A 23,677-nucleotide genomic window follows, 5' to 3' on the forward strand; every position below is an offset into this window, starting at 1 on the left:
GTTTTTGGATGGAATTTTTACATATAGTGTATACATTCTAGTTTTCAAATGGCTACTAAGTTGTTCCAGAACCCAGAACCACCACATGAATGTTTTTAATTCTACACACACACACTCACACACACACACACACACACACACACACACACACACACACACACACCCCACCTTGGTTTTTTCAAGACAGGGTTTTTTTGTATATAGCCCTACCTGTCCTGGAACTTACTCTGTGGATCAGGCTGACCTTGAACTCACAGAGATCTGCCTGTCTCTATGCACTGCACCCCCACCCCTATCCCCAGTATTAGGATTAAAGGCATGCACCACCACCACCCAGCTATGAACGTCTTTTGCTAAAAGTCCATTTATTATAAGTGGATGGGTTGGTTTCTGGGCTCTTCTATTCCGCTGATAAGGGTATCTATTCCTTCTTCATTATTTTCTTTACATTTATTTATTTTGTATGTGGTGCAGTACGTGTGGAAGTTAGACAACCAGTTGTGAGTCACTTCTCTCCTTACACAAGGTGGAACCTGAAGAGCAAAGTCAGGCCATCAGGCTTGGCAGCAAGTACCTTCACCATGAGTCATCTTGCCAGCCCTAGATATCTATTCTTGAATAACTACCATATTGGCATGGTTTAATCAGTACAACAGAGCCTTCTACCCATCTTTTCTTTTTAATATTTAGGTTATTCTAGGTACCTTAAAATTCCATACAAAATAAAGCCTGATGTGGTGCAACACATCTATAATCCCAGCACTCGGGATGCAGACAGGCATATCTGTGCGTTTGAGGTCAGCCTGGTCTACAGAGCGAGTTCCAGGACAGCAAAGGCTATTCAGAGAAACCCTATCTCAACAAAACAGGAGAAAACAAAACAAAGCAAACAAAAAATTCATATAAAATCAACTTGGAAAAAGACATTGGTCCCAGTGCTGAGGAGGGGGAGGCAGGTTTACTGCAATTGTGAGACCACCTGGTTTACATAGTGAGTTTTAGCCTAGTCAGGAGAACATAGTCTCAAAAACTAAAAGAAATAAGGCAATAGGGTTTGCAGGGCACGGAAACTGACTGGATTCTGCTGGTAAGGTACAAACTTTCAGGGTGTAAGTAACTGGACTATCAAGGCAGTTTTATTTGTATCATCTATCTATCTAGTTATTTATTTGTATGTGTGTATGCATGTATGACTGTATATACATGGGGCACATGTGGAAAACAGAGGTCAACTTTTGGGAGCTGGTTCCCTCCTTCCACCTTTACGAGGGTTCCAGGAATCAAACTCAGATTGTTAAGATTATATGGCAAACACTTTACCTATTGAGCCATCTCAAAAGTCCATAAGTGAGTTTAAAAAACCCAATCTGGAAACACTATTCTGTACCAAGTATCTTACAGTTTTAGAGAGTAGATGGCACCCCATCAAATGCCACTAAGGGAAGTGAGCTTTCAGTTTATTGCCCTAACATTTCCGTCTTTCTGTGTATACTTCTGCACTCACGATCATGATGCTTAGCTCATTGTTCCTATTGACATCTTTGCTTATCATTTATTTTTGATGTTAAGACATCCTGTGCTCCAGCCAACCTGATTAGAGACTTCTTCTTCTCTCACCGAAAAAAGCATCTTTTTGGAGCAGCAGAGACCATTACAGAAAGCCAGCATGGGTGAAAATGCAGAGAGTAACTGACTGTGGGGTGGCCAGCCTTAGCTGATACATTGACAACACAATCCAGCACCTGAGAGGGCTTGGAACAATTGTGAGAGACAGATGACCAGGGATCCTTTAAGACTGTGTCTTCTATATATGACAGAGAAACTACACCCATGAAATAGCACCAGTATGGCTGTCCAAACAAGACCTAAACAACAACAGCACCATAGACACACCAAAGTGGGTGGGGGACATCTCACTGTACCCCATCCCTAGATGGAAAACTACAGGCACTAAGCAACACTGAGTGAGGGAAAGCTAGTCCTCCCCAGGGAGGAGCCCATACATGATTATTCAATACCCAGTGGTAAGTCCTATAAACATACACATGGAAGCAGCATAAGACTCTGAAGTTGTATTGTACTTATATATTTGTTTATAGACCATTAGTGTGCCTTTTCTCTTTCTTTCTTTCTTTCCTCCCCATATATATAAATCTAAATACAATAAATATATGAACGCATAAATATATAAATACAATTTTGTGTGTGTGAGTAACAATAATGATTAGAGGAAAAAGAACTTATGGATTTAAGACAGAGCAGGGAGGGGAAATGAGAGGAGTTGGAGGAAGAAATGATATAGTTTGATTAAAAATAGAATAAGTTAAAAACACACAAACAAAAGATATATTCTTTAGCTTGTACCATTATCATACCATAATACTTATAGTATATATTTGATGATCAGCGATGATGATGAATGCTGTGGGGTGGGAAAGGGCTGGGCAGTCTATGTATTCTGTATTATTTTCTTCCCCATTTTCATTTCTTTTTTAACTTATACATACAAAACAAAAAATTTGGGCTGGAGAAACAGATCAGCAACTAAGAGTACAGACTGTTTTCCTGGACCAGTGTTTGGTCACTAGAACTCACGTTGTGCGGCTCATAACCACCTGTAATTCTAGCTCCAGAGGCTCGGAAGCCCTCTCTGGCCTTGGAAGTCACTGTACTCACGTGCACACACCAGCCCACAGATACACACATGTACACATAATTAAAAATAAAAAAAATCTTATGGAAACATAAACATTTCATATGAACCAAGTACCATGTACAAGAACCATTTTTTACTACTTGCTTCTAGCAGCAAAAGGTGGAGGCTAAAACCCCAGCAGTATAAAGCAGTGCACAGAGAGAGTGTGTGGCCAAGATGTGTGCACTAATCTCTGCAGGCCATGCAAATGAAGAATTGGGCTTATACCAGTCACAGAGGTTCTTCATGTACATGAAGAACTGCCTTTGTGGCACTCACAGGCCTCTTCTGGGCCAGCAAGGGACCATATATACAGTTTGTCACAGCCACTATCCCCTATCCTACCCAGTCCTCTCTCTCCATTGCTTCCTCCTTTCTCCCTGCCTCCCTCTTTCTTTCCTTGTGATTTATTTATTTATTTATTTATTTTACTTTTTAAAGACGGGTCTCTGGTAGCTCAGGTTGATCTCAAGTTCAGTATGTATGTACCCAAGAATGACCAGTCAGTTGTTGAGATTACAGGAGTGCCTCAATCAAACCTGGTTTCAGAAATTACTTTTTGACTAGCACATGACATTTAGTTACTGTTTTCTAGATTTCATAACTTTTTACTCGTTCTTTATAAATTTCCCATCATACACCTCAATCACACTCATCTCCCTGTTCCTTCGAATCTGCTCTCTTCTCTTGCAACCTCCTCCCTAACCCCACCAAATTAAAAACTAAAGTAAAACAAATAAACAAAAGAGTAACAGTAACAAGAACTATCATCACGGAGGCTGAGATGGGCTGCAGTGACCCACTGCACACTTTTTGTCCACACATTACCTGCAAATGCTCTTTACAATGTGTCACTGGTCTGGCTAAAGGCTGGTGGCTTCTGCCACACCATCAATACTGGATCTTCACAGGGACTCCACTCAGATATCCTGTTGATGCCCTGTGTCATGAGATCCTGTGCCTACGGTTCTGGATAAGCATCCCCCTCACATGCTCCAGCAGTTCACAGATGGGGTAGACGTGGGGATGAGCCAACTCAAAGCTCTGGATCTGGACCTGGGTGGTAGCTGAGTCGGTCAGCCTGCCAGCTCTCCTGTCCTCACACCACCAGGGCGAGCTCTCTAGCACTGCCCAGGCTAGCTCACCCAAAACCGCAGTAGGCAGGGGTCAGGGTCAGCTTGCCTCCTCTCCTGCCATCAGGGCTGACTCACCTACACCCATGCTACCAGAGCCAGCTCAGAGCTGTGTTTTAAAAGGATATTTTTATTAAAGCAATACATAATACAACTTCAAAAACTAAATGAAAAAACTTCACACAATGTGAAAACTTTGGCTTAAAAATCAGGCTGGATGAAACATGAAGAGAAAACAAAAGTTTGCATTTGGGGACTAAGACAAATGTCTCTGCAGCCCAGGAACAGAACAAAGTATAAAGCAAGCATGGCTGAAGTAATAAATCTAATCATTTTATATCTGAGAAGAGATGATGAGGGCTAAGAACTTAGGACCGTAGCAATGAAGTGTTGTTATATAAGTTTATTACAGCGTGAATTTTCTAGAAATTGTAAGTGATGCTCACCAAAAGGGACATCGTACATTTTGTTGGACACTCAACTCAGAATACTTTGTCAGTGTGGAAAACCACACTTCTGATTCTGAAAGCATGCTGGTGGCTAAGCTGTGATATGCATAACTCTAATTTATTAACTACTATTTGAACATATTTGTAGAATACAAGCTACCATCTTAACATAGCTGTGGAGTGCTGGCTACCATCTGAACACAGCTGCAGAATACTGGCTACCATCTGAACACAGCTGCAGAATACTGGCTACCGTCTGAACACAGCTGCAGAATACTGGCTACCGTCTGAACACAGCTGTAGAATACTGGCTACCATCTGAACACAGCTGTGATATATTAGCTTCCATATAAATAGCAATATCCACAATTCTAAACACACCACATTTTCATCAATTTTATGATTTATATTTCTCTAATTTTATATGCCTGGAAAGTACAGATGTGTACCGGTTTAACTTCAGAAATTAACCTTTGGTGGCATATAAAATAATAGTGCCTAATATCACAATTGATGAAGTTTCAGATTTCATATAACCATAAATGTAAACTTCTTTATTACACTCATTTTTAAATTGTGTTCTAATGTAGTCTTTTCCTATTCACATATTGACAATCAAGTACATGGTTACAGTTTCCTTAAACTTTATTTCTCTGTGCATTATGGTGGATTCTTTGTTTGAAATTACATATGGATATATGTGGCTATGCCTATCAATTTCCTTCTCATACAAGGGGGTATTATATATTGATTATGATAAGTAGGCATTATGACAACAGGGCTGAGAAGTGCTGCTCTAAGACATAGGCTTTCTTTACTTACAGCTACTGTGTAGTAGTATTGAGAAAAGACAATCTAAGGATGTCTGCATTTATAGAAAACATTGAATTGTTAATCAGTAATCTTCTAAAAGGAGACAGCACCAGGTCCAGGTGGACTAACTCTTAAGTCCTACCAAACATGTCAGAAAGAAATTATCCTAGCTGTCTAGGAAGACAGCTCAGTAATGTGCCTGCCATACAAGCATGCAGACTGGGCTGTGGTCCTCAGGACTCACTGTTCCAGTTCTACATTATGTGAGAATGTATAGGACTAGCTTTTCCTTTGGTGACACAATGACAAAAGCCTTACTCCCTTAGCCTGTGACAGGTCTTTAAATATGGACTTATTCCCCTAAGGTCTTCTCTCAAATTCCAATAAGCTTTGTGAGATTGAGCACTCTCACTTGTCTCTGTATCACTTGCAACCCTGAAATGATGTCTTAAATATAGCAGGCAGTCAATACTATGAGACAGTAATGGAGCTGAATGTGACATTCTCTCGTTACTCTGGTTACGTTTTCTCAGATACGTTGCATTTTTACTTGTTAAAATGCTTAAGGAACAAGGACAGCAGCAGACATGGTAACGTGGAATGGGGAAAGCTTGAGGCTTCCACCCTAGACAGACAACTACAGGCGACTAAGGGATTCTGGGAGTGGGGGAATCGTCTTCCCAGGGAAGAGCACAGCAACTGATTATCCAATATGAAACGGTCAGCCATGAAAACACACACATACAGCTAACATCATAAGGACTGAGGAGGTTGTACTCATATTTAGGAATAAACACTCCCACACAGCAAAAACTAAAGAAAACGAGGCCATGAGTTTGAGGGGCAGTGCGGTAGATGGGAGGTAATGGAGGGAGAAAGGGGGGAGGAAGAAATGATGTAATTATAAACTCTAACAATAAAATTATAATAAAAATCATATATAAACCAGAAAAATGCTTTTTCTTTTTTATCTTTTTTTAGTTTTGTTGAGACAGAGTTTCTCAGTATATCCTTGGCTATCCTAGAACTTACTGTGTAGACCAGGCTGGCCTCGAACTCATGGAAAACCACCTGCTACTGCCTCCTGAGTACTGAGATTAAAGGCGTGTATCGCCACTGCCCAATGGGGGCAACGCTTCTTAAGAGATGACTTTTAATTCTGTTCTGTCCGTGTTCTTCTTGTCTTCACAAGCCTCAAAAGTCTACCCTAGCACCAACTTTCACAGCTATGATCTTGTCTTGAACCAGTTCTATCTAGAACACTAAAACCTTCTGTGCTTGGAGGCTGAGAGGTGGCTTAGTACTGAACAGAGCTTTCTGCTCTTTCAGATGAGTTCAGTTCCTACCTGTGTCAGATGGCTCTCGATCAGCTGTAATTGTTGTCACTCTAGTTCCGGGGAATCGCTGTCTCTGGCCTCCAAAGGGACCAGTACTCATATGCACAACTCCCTCTCCCCAACATGTACATAATTAAAGTAGAAACTATGTTTTTAAAAAATGGTCCCTTCTGCTCCAGCCACATGGCTGCCTTTTTATCTATTAACTTCCAAGATGATGCTGGACCCTGCAGGACAGCATCTCAGAGATGCTAGAAAAGATGTTCTGATCCTAAAAATGAGAGAAAAGGAGAGAGATGGGTGTTCTCAACAAGTTGAAATTTTACTAAATGTTGCAAGGATGCCAAAGTCCTGTTAGTAAAATGCCAGAAAGAAAAATTAAAAATCAAAAGAATGTTTAAGTGCTGACAATAATGACTCAGCCTCTTATGAAAGAATACAAACTGGAATATCTCAAGGAAAGGAAAGAAAAATGGGAAGTCCTACTGAGAAAAGGTTACAGACGCTTCCAACAGCATGTAGGCAAGTATTTCAGTGAGTCAGAAACCTTTTTTATTTATGGAAACCATTTATAATGTTAACCACCAACTGGAAGTACCAGACAGAAACAATGTTTACTTCATCCTCTCTATAAAAATATTGATATTTTATGAAATAAAAAAAGTCTTTATTTCAGAGTTCTGATTTATTAAATACAGGATAGGAGGAGAAAGTAAAATAATAATAATCTTGGTCTCTGCTCATTCTTTGAGGGCACCTGTTCATGTATCCCACACGCCACCATTCTCATTACAGTGTCCTGGGCAAGTGCCTGTTTTCTTGTCAATGTCATGATCTCCTTCCTGTCCTCACACCTTCCTTGCCCGAGCTGATTTCTGAGTCTCCCCAGGATAACTAAACCTCCTTGTCTTTCAAGCCCCAGATCTATCATAAGTTGATACAAAGCTCCTAATAGGAGACAGATCTGACTCTAGGCTTACTTCCCGCCTATACCACATCGCTGTGGAAATACACCATTGAGAGCACTGGCTCCATTACTAATCTGTTTATGATCTCAATGCTACTCGGCATCGCTGATAAGTCTGTAGTACTAATCTCACTGGCTCAGCTCCCATCCTGCAGAAGTTCAGACCATAGTAACTTTCAAATTCTTAACACCCTTCTTCTTCATTCCTTTGAACACAGTAAACTGCCTCTCATAAAAAAATGTCCTGAGATGCAAGCTCCCACAAGTCCTGTCACTCTAGAACCTATGGTATAGGTCCAATAATATTGTACTTGTCAATAAAAACTCCCACACATCTCTTAAACCATACTACAATCTCAATAACACGCACACAACTATAAAAACAGATGTAAATATTTATGTAGAAAATGGTCAATATTATAAAGAACAAAAGTGCTAATGTTTTTAAATACAATAATCTCTTTTCCAAAAAATATGAATTTGCTTACTCGTCTATTAGTTTTGGACCATAGAAAAATACAGCCCTAAAAACAACAAGGATATTTGTGAATCTGATCACACATGACCGTCCCACACTTTACAACAGTGCAGAGCTGAACACAGAGGTGGGGAACATCGCTGAATGGGTACAGAGGTTTAGATCAGGGTGCTACAAATGAAAAGCTATGTTTTACAACAATATGAATGTATATAAAGCTACCAAACTATATACTTAAAATGGTAAAATAGTAAATTTTCTTTCGTATTTCTATTGCAAACCAGTGCCTGCAGAAGACACAGAGAAGGGGAAAATGCCCACAATGTCTTCCTATTACATGCTGGTGAACAAGACCACGGAGAAGGGGAAGACGCCCACAAGGTCTTCCTATTACGTGCTAGTGAACAAGACTGTAACTTAACTCCTACCTAGCTTTCTATCTTTATCTAACTCCTGACTGTTTTTTTCTAGAGACCTCAGTTTAGCTCTAGAATATTCAGCTACATATTTAGCTCCTCAAGGGCACAGTGGTTTGTCTTATTCTGGTTTTGGCATGTAGAGTTCTCACTTCCCAAAAAGGATGCTGCTGAGCTGTCTTGACTGGTTCACACTGGTACACTCAGCCATCACACCTTTCACTTGCTCTCCCCACCCTCCACGACATTCATCAAAACTATAATCACCTGGTTAGTGCCCGACCTGACAATTCAGTGGAAGCTTGCATCATTTTGATGTCTAGGCATGATGGTTATACATTTGGCTGAATGTACATCTGTGCAACACAAGTATGCCTACTGTTGCGGAGGCCCGAGGAGGATGCTGGATCCTCTGCAGAAGTTGGACCTTCTGCAACTGAAGTTATACATGGTCATTAATTGTCATGTAGGTGCCAAGAATTGAATCCAGGTCCTCTGGGAGAGCATCCAGGATTTTTAACCACTAAGCCATCTCTCCAGCCTCCAAAAAAAATTTTTTTTGAATGAATGGATTAATTAAAAATCAAGCCAGAGGCAGTAGGTGGGATAAAATGACCTCATACACCAACGCAGTATAGGATGACTCAAAATCAGAAGTCTTTCCAAACACAAATGAAAAATGTATATTACATCTTATTTAACTATTCCTCAAACATACCTTGAGTATTCAGTATATTAACTATTTCAGATATGAGCCATTTGCACATGGAATAGACAGCCCTGTAACTTAGCCAGAGGAAGAACACTGTGTGACACAGTGCTGGAGAATATATGGAGGTGAACAGGACCCTGACTGTGCTGACAGGAGACATAACACCTTGAGTACATGGTGTCAGTTAGCATTTCACCGTCTCAAGAAAACATAGACAACTAATTATCCTTAGTAGAACTGGCATAGACTTTGGTGTGTTCCCACACCAAGGACTGAACACAGGACCATATACATAAGACGCAAACAAAATTTCCCCACAACTTCTTAGGACAATAATCTAAGTTCTAAGCACAATGTAAGAGAGGACAGATATGTATTTCCAAAGCATATTTTTGTTTTCAGTTTGCGACAGTGTCTCACTATGTAGCCCTGGCTGGCCTAGACTTCACTGTGCAGACCAGAATAGCCTCAGACTCAGAGAGATCCAGCTGCTTCTGCCTTCCCAGTAATGGTATTAAAGGCTTGTGCTACAACAACTGGCTCACACTTAAGAACAGCTCCTGATAGATGATGCTTGGTTGGGTTATTCCCAAGTCTTCCTTTTATAAGCACAGGAGCATTTATTAAAGTTGCCACTTCTGAAGTCTCTCATGTTGCCAAGGAAAATGTGGAGAAATATAAAAGAAAATAGCAAGATATGGGGTAAGCAATTTAACCCTGGAAGGTGCACAGGAGTCTAAATGGGCTCTAAACCTTCTCTCACTTAACCAATGTCAATCAATTTATTCACTGTGCTTCATTCTTCAGATCTTATTCGTACTTATAGCTGCCTCTAAATAGAACTCACTAGGGTGACTACCATGTGACATTCTGAGGAAGGGTATCCTGATTGAGTAATCTCTTTTCTCTGTGCCTCTCAAATCAAAAAGGGCATGGTATTTGGTTATTTATACTCTAAGTTCGTTTTCAGATTACATTTGCATTAGCATGCTTCTTCAGGCCAGTATTCAGGAATTTAATAAGCTTTTTAGAGACAAAGTGACATTCTTGATCGAGCACTTCACTTAACTTTATTTTGAATGCAGCATGACATTTTAAATATAAAATATGGGTCTAGGATGGAATAACGATCCATAATTTGCATTCTCTAAAATTATAGTGTGAAAATGACACCTTTCCAGAATAAAAACACTGTGGAAGAAAATAGAGCATCCCACAGCCCAACTTAAAATGCCAGGAAACGCCTTGATCTGAATCAAAGCTATGGAGCCACAGTGCTTTCAAGGTAAAGAAAGAAAGGACTAGAAAGACTTCAGAAATGGATATAGAAAAACACATCTTCAAAGGGCTGGAGATGGTGCAGTCCTCATGAACACATAAGGCTCCTGCAGAGGACCTAAGTTCGGCTACCAGCACCCAATGGATGGCTAAAATTCCAACTCCAGGAGATCTGGCTCCCTTGTACTGGTCTCCATGGCTATCTGCACTCACAAGTGCATATACCTATTCACAGACATACAGATGACCTATAATTACAAATAGAAGGAAAGAAAATGCCTTTGAAAAGCACAATGTTGACCTTGAAATGACTATCTAGCAAGCAGAAAACAGAAGTTAGTCTCCGTCATCACACATTTCACAGAGATGAAATATTTCTCTTCAAAATACTATATACTCATAAGTGAGGTACATACGTCTGCTCTCAATGACAGACACTAATCAAGAAAAACAGACAGTAGGACAGATGTGCACATTAAACATTTAGCCTGAGATTTCAAAAGCTCAGGCACAGTCTTGCTCTCTGCCTCCAGCTGGTAGATCAGGTGTAGATGTAAGCTTTCAGCTACTGCTGCAGTTCATGCCTGCCTGCTTCCTTGCTCCACCACAACAGTCACAGACTCACCATCCAATATTGTAAGCAAGCCCTTAATTAAATGCTTTCTTTCATAAGTTGCAATGGTAATGGTGCCTCTTCACAGCAACAAAACAGTAACTAAGACATCACTGTAACACCAAAACCTGCCTCATCTAAACCTGACACCCCACACAGTCAAATGAAAAGCAGGACAGCACACCTCCATGCATATACTCAAGAACAGACACATCTTCCTTCAGCCTTGACAAGGATGAAGGCAAGTCCAGCCTCTAATAATTCTACTGCTTTACTTACCAAGTGCTGGCATTAAAGGCACATACCACCATGCCTAGGTATTTTTTACATTATATGTAGGTTACCCAGACAAGGTTTTACTTTAAGAAATTCTTCTACAGGTGCACTAAGTTTAAAAACCATGGGAATGGCTAAGTGTTTAATGTTTGGAGTTTTTAGTATGTCCAGATAAAGGCTTATGGAGATCTTACCTGATATGTGCATTGCAGTATCTTTTAGCATACTCAATCCAAGTTCCAAATTTTTGTGGGAAAAGAGCCTCAATCTGCATGAAAAGCTACAACAGTACAAATGTCTTAAATGTAATATTCTCAAATAAGTTATGATATATTTCCAGCACATGTATATATACTTTCGTTTACATATAGACAATCATAATACTATGGTACAACTAAAATCTTATTGTAAAAACATCATAGGCAACTTTTTATTTTAATCTTAAGAGGTATATAAACAATATACTATAACAATAAAGAATTCTTAAAAGGATGAATAACCATCTATTATTGTGTATAGGTGATAAAATATTCAACAGCTGCCTAATAGTGAATGAATAGGCTGTTTCTGTCTTTTATGCAGTTATAAATATTAGTAGTTTCACAATTATATTTGTGTATATGTGCTACACGAGTACTATAGTGATCTGTCTATCTATCCATCCATTTGCAAGTATTTGTTTGAAATGGGGTGTTTATGTAGCCATTATGTACCCAGACTAGCCTCAAGTTTCCTCCTTCCTGCCTTTACCTCCTGGATGCTGGGATGAAAGGCATGTGCTACCACACTCCAACCTTCCAGCTGCATTTCCACTGGATGAGTTTTATACAACATAACTTTAGAGATGAATAGCTGGAGTGAGGGGTAAAGCCCAGGGCCTCAGGCATGGTAGGCAATTGCTATACCACTAAATTTAATCTCAGGTGCATGGAACATGGTTTTTCTTTGCTTTTGACATATATATATATATCTGTGTGTACTATACATGTTCATGTGGAGGCTTCTGACATCAGTGTTTTTTTTAAATCACTTTGTACTTTATAAATTGATGCAGAATCTCTCACTGAACTTGCATTTCTGCTGGACTGGCTAGCCAGCTTGAGGGGGATTCTTTGTCTCCTCCTCCCACGCTGGGATTATAGCCCTGCTGCCACAACTGCCTGGCCTTTATGTGGGATCCTGGGACTTGAACTCCAGGCAGGCCTCACATTTGCACATTGAGCATTATGCCTGCTGAGCTATCTTCCCAGCCTAGATGGGCCAATAGTATCATTGTGTTGTTTTCTATTTCATGACTCTGACAGGCTGCACAGAATAACATCTTACTGCCATGCTTAATAGGCCCTTCAATATAATGGTTTTATTGATATGATTAATATACCATAAAGTTCACTCTTCAAGTATGAAATTCAGTGGCTTTTAGCACAGTTACAAAGCTACACATCAACCACTACTATTTACACAATGCTGTTACCATCTTAAAAAGAAACCCACCTCCATTAGTAGTCAAATCCCTCTTCCCTTTCCACAGGTCCTGACAAGCACTAGCTATTTCCTACATTTTCATAAGGTTTTCTGTTCCTAGTACTTCATATTAAAGGAATCATCCACAATACAGTCCATTGCTGTGTCAATCAATAACCTAAATTCCCAGCTAGAAAGGGAAAAACAAGCTGAATGAAAAGGCAAGCGCCAAAGAAAAACAGTATAAGCATTTTGATGAAAATAAAGTAGAAACTCGAGAAAATTAGCAAACCCAAGTCAGTTCTTAGAATAATCAGTAACACTGACTAAACTTTAGTTAGATAACAATTAAACAAATTAGGAATACTAAATACTTACTAAAATTAAGAATACACCAGAATACATCACTACCATCATAGAGATACAAAGTATTAGAGAATGATACTATAAACAACTGTTTGTCACTAAATCAGAATCCTTAGATCAAATGGTCAGAAAGAACTAAGAGTGGCTGAAAAAGATATTTTGAACGTTCCTAGATCAAGTTCCTCTAGTCTAATTAGGTACCTCATCTGCCCCATAACGGCCCCTAGTTTGTCTCTACTTTCCAAAGTGCAGCTACTGAAGTGAAAAAGAACTACAGAAAAGTTCTGCAATGCAGTATAAACAGATCTCTGGAGAGAGCTCACTGGCCAGCTAGCCCAGAGAAATTAGGGACCTCCAGGATCATTGTGTGTGGAGGTGTCCCACCTCAAAAAAAAAAAAGTAGAGAGCAGATGAGAAAGATAGTAGGTATTATCAAACTCTGGCTTTCACAAGTGCAGGATTCTCTCTGTTTCTTCTTCTCTCCCACCTCTCTCTCTTTCTCTGTCTCTCATACACACACACACACACACACACACACACACACACACACAAATGTAACTTTTATTCTTTGGTAGTCATTTTTGTCTCTGAGGCTTACTGTCTCTGTCTGCTAACCTAGGCCCAGTCCTGGAAGCTTCTAACTTCTATACAATTTAATCTAGGCCTACAATGTTTTCAGCCTCTGAGACTTACAACTGAATAAACTTACCCCTTCCTAGTTTTTTCTGATCTCTGGGTGGCTGGTTCAGTTCAGTTGTCCTGGTTCAAACTCCTCTCCAAACTGACTGATTCAAACTGGCTCCTCTCAGCTTTTGACTGAATTGCCTTGCTTGGTCTCAAGCTAACTCCAACAATAAGTTTTAATCTTCTGGCTTCTTCTCATTCTCCGGCTCATTCTGTCTTAACTTGTATCTAGCTTGTTCTCTCTCTGTAACCTGTCTCTCTAAAACTGTTCCAGTAAAACTGCCTTCTCTCTCTTAAGTCAGCTCTCTTTTTTCTCTGTTCTCGTGAGAGTTGGGCATGTCCTACTCTGTCAAATCTTTACCTGATTCAACACTTTGTCTGCTACTCAACTAGACATCACTTTCAAACATGGGTACTTCCTTCTACAAACTAACTTTACCTCCAATGTTTGGGATTAAGGGTGTGTATTATGTGTGTGTCTGCATTCCAGTCAGAGTAGTGACATTGCTGGATTAAAATCTCCCTCATATACACACACGCATACAGAGCAGATCAAATTTCAACCTTAAGATGTTTTTATATAAACTAGAAAAAGTAAGTAACAAAAGAGCATTAGAAGCAGATGTGAACAGCATTACAAATACATACTAAATAAAGAGACTTTATAATATCTGGATTAAAGCACACCTTTAATCCTACCACTCAGGAGAAAGAAGTAGGGAGATTGATGTGAGTTGGAGGCCAGCCAGAGCTACATAATAATACCTTGGGTCAAAACAAACAAACAAACAAATGAATGAATGAATGAATGAATGAATGAATAAAAGAAAAGAAAGAAAAAGAAACCTTATAGTAAAGGTAAAACTATTTTAACCATACTTGTAAGTATGGCAAAGACTTAAAAATAGACAGATTTTTAAAAACCCAGTCATAATAAAAATATTGTTTAATCAATGATAGTACCCTGGAAATTTCCAGTGTACTTTGAGGCATCTGATTTAAAAAATTGCCAAGCAGAAGACAGATTCAGTTTTCCTATTACTTAAAGCACAGTAATCCTAGTACCTCCTCAGGCCTTCCCAGAGCTGGGGTTCCTGTAAGAAGAATGGCTCTCCTGGCCTTCTGCACCATGGGCAGGAGAATCTTGCTGCGGGCAGCAGTTCTGGACTTCATGTAGTGTGATTCGTCCACTATCACAACCCTAAAGTTCTGGCTGTTCAGTGCATCCAGCAAAGTCTCTGCATCTGTGGTTAAGAGACCATAGCCCAGAACTGTCACTCTGCTGGTCGGTATTCTCCTAGAAAAGAAAATCCGCCTGCTTAAAAATGTCTCAGCAATAAATGGATCACAAAGAAAACAACATTCTTGGAAGAAAAAAGGAAAAGGGGTTAAAAAAAAAAAAGAAGAGATGGTTCTTCTGCTAAATGTTAACTAATCACAGAGTTCAGTTTTTACAGTTCTCAAATATGTTAAGCCAAGAGTTAGAATTCTGATCAAATGATTGGCTTTTGGGAGATTTTGAGAACGAGAAAGCCACATTTTATTAGGACAAGAATGTTACTTTATAACAATGTTTTCTACCATGCATTCATTTTTACCCTGGATGGTGTTGGTACTTTGTCAGGATAGGACCTAACAGAGTGGTTCCTGGTCTTTCCCATCTCATCTGATGCAGCCCCCAGGCACTGTGGTGCTGGGCTGTTGTAAAACGTTAGAAGGACCCTCCCCAAATACACAAGCCAGTGAGCTAAAATAACGTGGCCCTTTGAGCCTTTGCTCTATGATACACACATCTGCAAATGTCTTTAGTTACTCTCATGAACTCTTCCCATACACACTGTCTCAGTATGTATAAGATGGTGAGGGAAGGAGATGTGTGTCACTCATCTTTGTCCACAAATCACTTTGCTCCTAGTGTAGAATGTAGCAGTGAGGCAAGCTCTTGAATGTACCACTTTTTTACTTCCTATTATCACCAATGGAATAATACAAGACAGACTTCATCTGCAACTTAATTTCCTTTGCATGTGTGCTTGTATACATGGCGGTACATGAATGTGTGCATAAAAGCTGGCACTCTGAGTAATTTCCACATGTAGTAAACATACACTGACACAGGTTGGTATATATTTAAAACTGCTTCTTTAAGAATAGAGAAGACATCAAGTCATTTTTATGCCCTTTGCTAACATCTTCCAAAAATGGATACTCCCGGGTTATGGTCCTATCTAACATACCCCCAGTACTATAGAAACAAAAGCCACTGCCATTAGTTAGTCATAAGAGTGTTACTTCCTAAATAATACCAAAAAGATTATCTAATGATAAAAAGATGACAGAGAATAGATTGTAAGACAATGTAAATGTAGACATTTAAATAATGTATAACTAACAAAAGTTAAGAAAGCCATAAAAAGGCAACATTCTCCAAATTTAAGTCTTTTCAATTTTATGAAGTTTTCTGGAGAAGTAACCTATTCATAAGAATCGCCTACATTTTATTATCATAATGTCAAAAGGGCCTAAATTTTCTTGGATCCACACATTTGAATGCTAATGAATTAGGCCTCCAAGGTTAAGAGGTAAAACATCCTATGTCAATTCTGTTCCCCCTTCTTCATGAAAGCTGATGTTCTCATTAAACACTACCTATATTCACAGTATTAGATAACACAGTTCAGAAAAAACATTACCAAGGATGCCCTAAGAACTAATACATACTTATTACTTATTTCTGGTAATGTGTTACTTTTAAAGCTCAGAAAATTCTGTATCATGTTCCCCACACCCAGACAAGGTTTCTCTGTGTAGCTTTGGCTGTCTTGGAACTGCCTCAGTAGACCAAGCTAGCCTTGAATTCAAAGATCTGCACGCCTCTCTCTTCTGAGAAAGTGGATCAGAGGCACATGCTGCCTGGCTTCTCTTCCCCTTCTGAGACAGTGTCTAACTAGGTACCCCTTGAGGGACTGGAACTCACTATGAAGACCAGGCTGGCCTTGAAGTCACAGAGACTGTCTGCCTCTGCATCTGTTCTGGGATTAAAGGTGTGTGCCTTTGGAAACAAGATAATTTGCATCATTCAACTATATGTTCTATACAATAACATTCAAATAGGTTGACAGTCCAGTGGCTACAAAGCAAAATGAAACAAATGAAGATGTCAAAAATATTATAATATATTTTTAGAGCAAGGACTATAACTAATTATCAAGCAAAGCAAATGTTTTTAAGATTTAAAATATCAAAATTGTATACTAACCCAATAAAATCAAACCTGTTAAATTGAGTTGTACATAAAACTATCATATTACCAACCTGGAAAGAAAACTATGTCAGGATAGTTGATAAAAGCTTACACAATATCAGTCTTTAAAAAGTAATGGAATTTATTTTTGAACCATAAACTAATTCATTTTAAGTATATTTAAAGCATATAGAATTACACATGCCCTTAAAAGCATGTATATTTTACATTAACTTTAAAAGTATACCGTAGGTAGCAGAGATCAAACCACATTACCCTCTTCTAGTGATGGCAGGTGGTATTTCATTCAAAGCATAAATAAAATGCATCAAGCCCTGAGTTTTGTCATTAGTACCAAAAAGTCAAAAGCAAACCAAAATATGAGAAGATATTTTTTTTTCCTTTAAGATAAGTAAGTTCTTCTCACCCGGTGTCAGCTTTGTTCATGATGACATTGATCTCCTCTGGCTCTAGCTCTGGGATCCATTTTTCTAGCTCTTCTATCCAAGGGTATCTGACAGATGAAGGGACGACTATCAGCAGGGGCCACTCCTCTTTGTAGAAGTAAGCAATTGCAATTGCCTGGATTGTCTTTCCTAGGCCCATCTAAACAATGTTTGTAAAAAGTATGTTACAAATAAAGTCTATATATCCTGAAAGAAATTATCAAATATTAAAAAGTATTACATTAATAATTTTATTATGCTAATCATAGTTAATAAAAATTCAAGATCATTAGGAATGTTAAGTGTATATACTATTTAAATAGATTTTTGTAATTATAATTAAAGACAGGTTCAGTGAGTGGCAGGCACTGAGCTCAACCACCAGCAACTGAGGTCCTGATATTATTTTTTAAGAAGAAGCTAATTATTGCTTTTTATGATATTATTTACATATCACCATGGGAAAGACAAAACAACAAAGGTGGACAGCGGGTCAAGGGTAGCCGGAGGAGAAGGCAAAGCGGAGCAGCACGTTTCAGGGCAGCGTAGTGACTGCACAGACCTGTCAGAAGTCATGGACTGTGTAGTAAGCACAGGTCAAATGGGCTGGATAGATGACTTGCTGGGTAACAGCACTTGCTGTGTAAGCAGGAGGACTTGAGTTTGAATTCCCAGCACCCATGTAAATGATCCAGGCATGTCTACACATGCCTGAAACCCCAGTGCTGAGAGGCAGAGATGGACGCCTATAGGAAGCCACCTGGCCACTCGGCCTAACCAAAAACTGTGGTAAGACTGAGTTTCCCTGACAGATCTGTTTCAAAGACGAAGACTGACAGAGCAGAACACTAGACATATTCCTTGGGTTTCCATGCACACATACAAGTGCACACACACGTCACACACAATATGTCGAGAAAAAACTGATCAGTGGGGAACCAAGCAGCACTCAAGAGACTTTTTTGTTTTTACAATAGTAGGCCTGGACTGAGCTAGTGCTTTGAAAAGTCTGGCCTGGAACTACGGATGGTCCCTGTGGTTCATAGCTGAGGGGAAGTTTCAATGTATTTAGGCATGCATGTCTTCTGAAGCAAGATTGGTATGGGCACTATCTACCATGTATCTGTTTCCTTAAGATAGTTTTGTGTTTGTTTTCTCAATTTAAAGGATTTAGCTGGGGCTTGTAAGAATACAAAAGCCGAGTTCAGCATTCCTAACTATGCTAAAAGCAAAATTTTAATTTATCTCTATGATCCTGGAGCCTGTTGGCAGGAATTGCTATGTAAGCTTCTATAGAGCAAGACAGGGGTCTGACTGCATTAGGTGTACATTAAAGGTAATACATGTGTAACATATATGTCTGTTTCTCTTTCAACTACACCACTCTCACACATAATAATTAAAAATTAGAAAAAGAGAACACATGCAAAACAAAAACATAGTAATCCACCTGGTTATCAATCCACCTGGTTTACCCATTGGGGGAAATTCTACAACAATGGTCCTTACATTTACAAAGAAGAAATAACTATAGTAAACAGTTGTGAAGAAAAACACTGAAAGATACAGACTTTGCTTGACAGACTATCAAAAGTGGGGGAAAAGACAGAAACCAAAAGAATAAGTTTCAAATGCTGAGTGAGAGTACAGAAAAAGAGAAAGGCAGTCTGGGGTTTTAGCAAGTCTAGTATAGAAATCTTGGTTATGTGTTTTTCCTTTAATTGCTGCTATTAAGAATAAGAATCTTGGTTACCTCACTAAAAATAATTGTTTCCAGCTCCATTCACTGACCTGTGATTTTTACAACTTCATTTTTTTTCAACACCCAAATAGCATTGCATTGTATAACCCAGATACAGAAAGACAAACACCACGTTTTCTCTCAGGTGGATGCTAACTTTGGATCTTTAGACTTACGTGTTGCGTTTAAAAACCATATAGAGGGCAGGATCTGGTAAAGGACAATGGGGAGGGGGTTTCCAGGGAGAGGACATGGTGATATAGAGGGCAAAGGCAGCACCGGGAGCTTGCTTGGCGAGATAAGCCCACTAGTACAATAACAGCACAAGTGCTATGGGGGTAACCAAACACAAGATAGAACTTCTATCTGGTACTGTATGAGGTCCAAGAGCCTATAGTCAGCTAGGACAGGCTCTACGGGAGAATCTGTTACTACTATTCTTCAAAATGGACATAGTATTAACCTGGAACACTTGGCACTAATGGAATATTTATATCCCACTCTTCTCCCAAAGGCTCAGGAATCCTCAGAGAAGAGGAGGTGAAAGTATTCTAAGAGCCAGACGTGGTAGATGCCTACAGTGAAATTTTGAACACATCAGTTACATGTATGAACATTCTCCAGATCCCAACATGGACGATCAGGTGGGCTCACCCCTAGATAAGGACAGATTGGCAATTGATAACTTATCCGATATGACAGGCCCCACACCCAAAAGTACATGGGCAAAACAAATTTGACTGAATAGGTCTTAAAAAAGAAAAATGCCTAGAAACTGGGTGGGTAGAGATGAATACGGCAGGATTAGAGGAGAGGGCTGAATATAATCAAAGTATACCGAATGAAAGTCTCAAAGAATTAATAAAATATTACATATATTTTATTAATTATAAGACTATATAAATTGGGCATGGTGGCACAAACCTGTCATATACACTTATGAGGTAGAGGCTGGCAGATCAGGGTTCATGGCCATCCTAAGCTGTATATAAAGTTCAAGTCTAGCTTGGCCTATAACCCTGCCTCAAAACAAACAAACAAACAAACAAACAACCCACCTAAACAAAAAGAACAAGAAAACCAAGGAGAATAATTCAATTACAGCTACATTTATAACAACCAATCTTCAATATTGAGATAATGACTGTGATCTGCTTAAAAAAAATTTTTTTTAAAAGAAAAAGACTATAGTGAATAGAATTTAGGAAGTGGCATTCGTGATCTAGAATGTTGTCACTGCAACAGTTATTATTTGCTGGCATGACTGAAGGAATGCTTTAAGGGAAGACAAGCAACCTGGAGCAGATAAAGCAGAAATGCAGAAGGTATGTTGCAGTTCTAAGTGGGTGGCACAAAGGTTTAAAGTCCAACAGGAGAGTATGACTACCATTCAACTTCAAGCAGCCAATGTGAGATGGACAGCGGCTAACTGCTTTTAATACTGAGGGGAGATCCAGTTGCAGATCAAGATGTTTTGATCTAACCTTTTAAGGATAAATTTGAGGTAGCAGGTGTAGTTGAAGTGGAAATTTCTGGTTTCTTTGGAGCCTTAGTTATGCCATGTGATGTTTTTCCGGAAACTGTTTTATGAGAGGATATTTTGTTGAAGCAGACACATGAGAGGATGTTTTGCTGAGAACCGACATGTGGTGTTTTTCTGTAACTTGCCTGGAAAAGGGGCATGTGATGATTTGCTGGAGCAGTTGATTCAGAGACCATGTGATGTTGGGAAAGGGTATAAGTACAACCTAGCAGACAATGGACGACGCTATGTGGTACTGATTTGCCTTGCCAATTTTTGCTGGTCTTTACTGACAATGCTGTGGTATTGCTTCGCCTTGCCTTCTTTGCTGATTGTTTGTCTTGACTTCATAGAGAGAGACACACCAAAGAACTTCAAGTGATATTCCAGAGGCTTCTTGCCGCTTCAGCTGACTCAGTCCAATTGGCAGACCCTTGCAGTTTCCTCTGGATTGAACTGCCATTGCTGATTCATGAATGGTGTTTGTGAGTGGATCCAGCCATTGCTGATTCATGAATGGTGTTTGTGAGTGGATCCAGGCATTGCTGATTCATGAATGGTGTTTGTGAGTGGATCCAGCCATTGCTGATTCACGAATTGTGCTTGTGAGTGGATCCAGCCATTGCTGATTCATGAATGGTGTTTGTGAGTGGATCCAGCTACTGCTGCTGATTCGTGTGAACTGACTTGCTAATATCCTGACAACGCAGACTGACTGGATTTACTCCAGAGAACTATTTCTAAACAGGTCCACATTCCCCTTTGCCTATTAACCTTTGCTTCCCACTACCTCTGGTGGGTGGTGGGGTAGACGGGAGATTAAAGTGTTTAAGAACCGTTATTACAGTTGGTTTTGAAAAATCTCAGCCTACATGTACTAGTGCAGACTGAAGCAGAAAGGTTCTGGATTTGAAATCATTTTGGTCTACCTTATAATTTCAAAGCTGGCCTGGATTGCAAAGCCAGTCCGATCCCTAGGACCAGGAAAACTTGTTCTAGAAAAAAAATTTGCTAACAGGATGATGACTGTGTATGACAATGTTTCATTCTTATTATCAGATACAAAAGTTTAAATCATGTAGGTAGAAATCAGTATATTGAGAATTTAAAACAGCATAGCATTGACTTACAGAAATAACATACCACATAAATTTGGTAAATGAAAATAACTACACTTAATAGGTATCTCAGAACCCTCAGCTGTAACCAAATTTCAACCCTCCAAAGTGGGTTGCAAACACAACCAGAGTAGAACCTTCCAGTGTTTCTTCATACTTAAGACTAACTGAATCACTATTAAGAATCAAAGCTGACCTAATGACAATACAGATGTCTACATAAGAATTAATAGAATATATAAACTTTAACAGTAATTTAATTAATTAATTAATTTATTTATTTATTTATTTTTGGTTTTTCGAGACAGGGTTTCTCTGTGTAGCCCTGGCTGTCCTCGAACTCAGAAATCCACCTGCCTCTGCCTCCCAAGTGCTGGGATTAAAGACATGCACCACCACTGCCCGTTAATCAATGCTTTGAACTTAGTAAATTATTTAATTAAAAAAAATAATTTTAAGCTTCCTATTAAAATAAAAAAGCAATTAAACAACAATGATCTCAGTAGAGAATTTTAGTTCCATTTTTTTATACTGTGACTGCTTTTTTATAGCAATTTTTAAATATCAGCAATGCCAGCTACTAAGAACCTTTTGAATTTGGAAAATTTTCAAGTTTTAGAGCTAAAAGCAGTCAGTACCTTTTTAGTGTGAAAATGTGGGAGAGAGGTTATTTTTAAGCTGGATGTCCTATTTGTCCTGGAAGACGATCCCTAGGGAAGCTACTTTAAGGCAGCAGGTTTGAAATCTTAAGAGATTTAAATTAAGGAAAACCACATAAGAAAAAGTAGACTTAAAGTCTACTTTTTATTATTTATTATTTTTAGGAGCATCTGTTTAGTAGAACTGTGTCCTTCTAAGTTTACCTTTTTAGCACTAAGTTGCAATTTTCTTTCCTATTGAGAGTTTTAGGTGGTATATGTGAGAACCCCTGTTCTTAGAATTTTGTGTTTATATTGTATGTTCGTGTCTCATAGGAGAGCAGCAGTAGGGTGTAGCACAAGATGGGTAAAAGTTATTAGAGAGATAGAGAGAGAGAGAGAGAGAGAGAGACAGAGACAGAGAGACACAGAGAAGAGACAGAGAGACAGAACTATTGGTGTCTCTCAGTCCTTCTGTAACTGTGAAGTCACTTAAGGCATGAATAGGAAGCACAAAGACACAGCTTTAGGAGACCACGAGCTGTCCGTAGAGGAAGGACAAGGGTGCCCTTTTACTAGGAGCAGCCAAGACAAAAGGACACTAAGCTGTTCCAGATGCTCATCAGAGAAAACGTTGCCAAATGCTTTAAAAAATATTTTAAAAGTCAGTGTAATATTAATACTAAGACAAGAAAAGTATCTCAAAAGATAGAGAAGTCTGTATGTAAGCATTGGTAAAAAATTTTCTGAGTAGATTATTAGGATACAGAATTCAGTGAAACATTTAAAAAAAAAAAAAAAAAAAAAAAAAAAAAAAAAAAAAGCCTGACCAAGAGTTCTAGCTCAAGAACTGTTCAAAGCGAGAAAATCCTTTACTACAATGCATTACATTAGTAAAGAAAAGGAAGACTGTCACGATAATGTTAACGTTCTTAAGATTTACTTATGTGTCTGTATGTGTCTGCCACAGCATGGAAGTACCTTCAGAGGCCACGAGAAGGCACCAGATCAACCAGAACTAGAGATACAGGTGGTTCTGAGCCACCTGATGCCTGTGCTGGGAACCAACATCGGTCTTCTAGAAAAGGAGGATTTGTGGTCTTAACGGCTAGGCCACCTCTCCAGTACCCAGATGACAATCTTTAAATGTTGAACAGGAAACCCACAAAATTTAATTTTAATTCCTAAGATTAAAAAAAAAAAAAACTCCTAAATTATCAACTATTACTAAAAAGATAATCTCTTTATATGAGGAAGAAGTATGTATCCTTATGAAAACTAAGGACC

General features: G+C 39.0%; 1 protein-coding gene and 1 pseudogene across 9 annotated transcripts in view; one reads left to right on the forward strand and one right to left on the reverse strand.

Annotated features, from left to right (window-relative positions):
* Positions 1-23,677, reverse strand: part of Zranb3 (zinc finger RANBP2-type containing 3) — a 145,302-nt gene that overhangs the window by 64,893 nt on the left and 56,732 nt on the right. For 2 of the 9 annotated variants that reach the window (XM_034513700.2, XM_076941083.1), the window contains 3 exons: positions 17,353-17,531; positions 14,747-14,978; positions 11,362-11,447 (listed from right to left, as the gene is read on the reverse strand). The exons of 2 other annotated variants lie outside the window; for them this stretch is intronic. In XM_034513700.2, coding sequence (XP_034369591.1) covers positions 11,362-11,447; positions 14,747-14,978; positions 17,353-17,531 — 497 coding nt within the window. Of the gene's footprint in view, positions 1-11,361; positions 11,448-14,746; positions 14,979-17,352; positions 17,532-23,677 lie in introns of those variants that run through there. 5 more of the 9 variants (XM_076941084.1, XM_076941085.1, XM_076941087.1 and 2 more) reach the window with 5 other exon arrangements.
* Positions 6,642-8,293, forward strand: LOC117716376 (COX assembly mitochondrial protein homolog pseudogene; annotated as a pseudogene).

The sequence above is a fragment of the Arvicanthis niloticus genome, chromosome 10, assembly GCF_011762505.2.
Source record: "Arvicanthis niloticus isolate mArvNil1 chromosome 10, mArvNil1.pat.X, whole genome shotgun sequence".
NCBI classification, from domain to species: Eukaryota; Metazoa; Chordata; class Mammalia; order Rodentia; family Muridae; genus Arvicanthis; species Arvicanthis niloticus.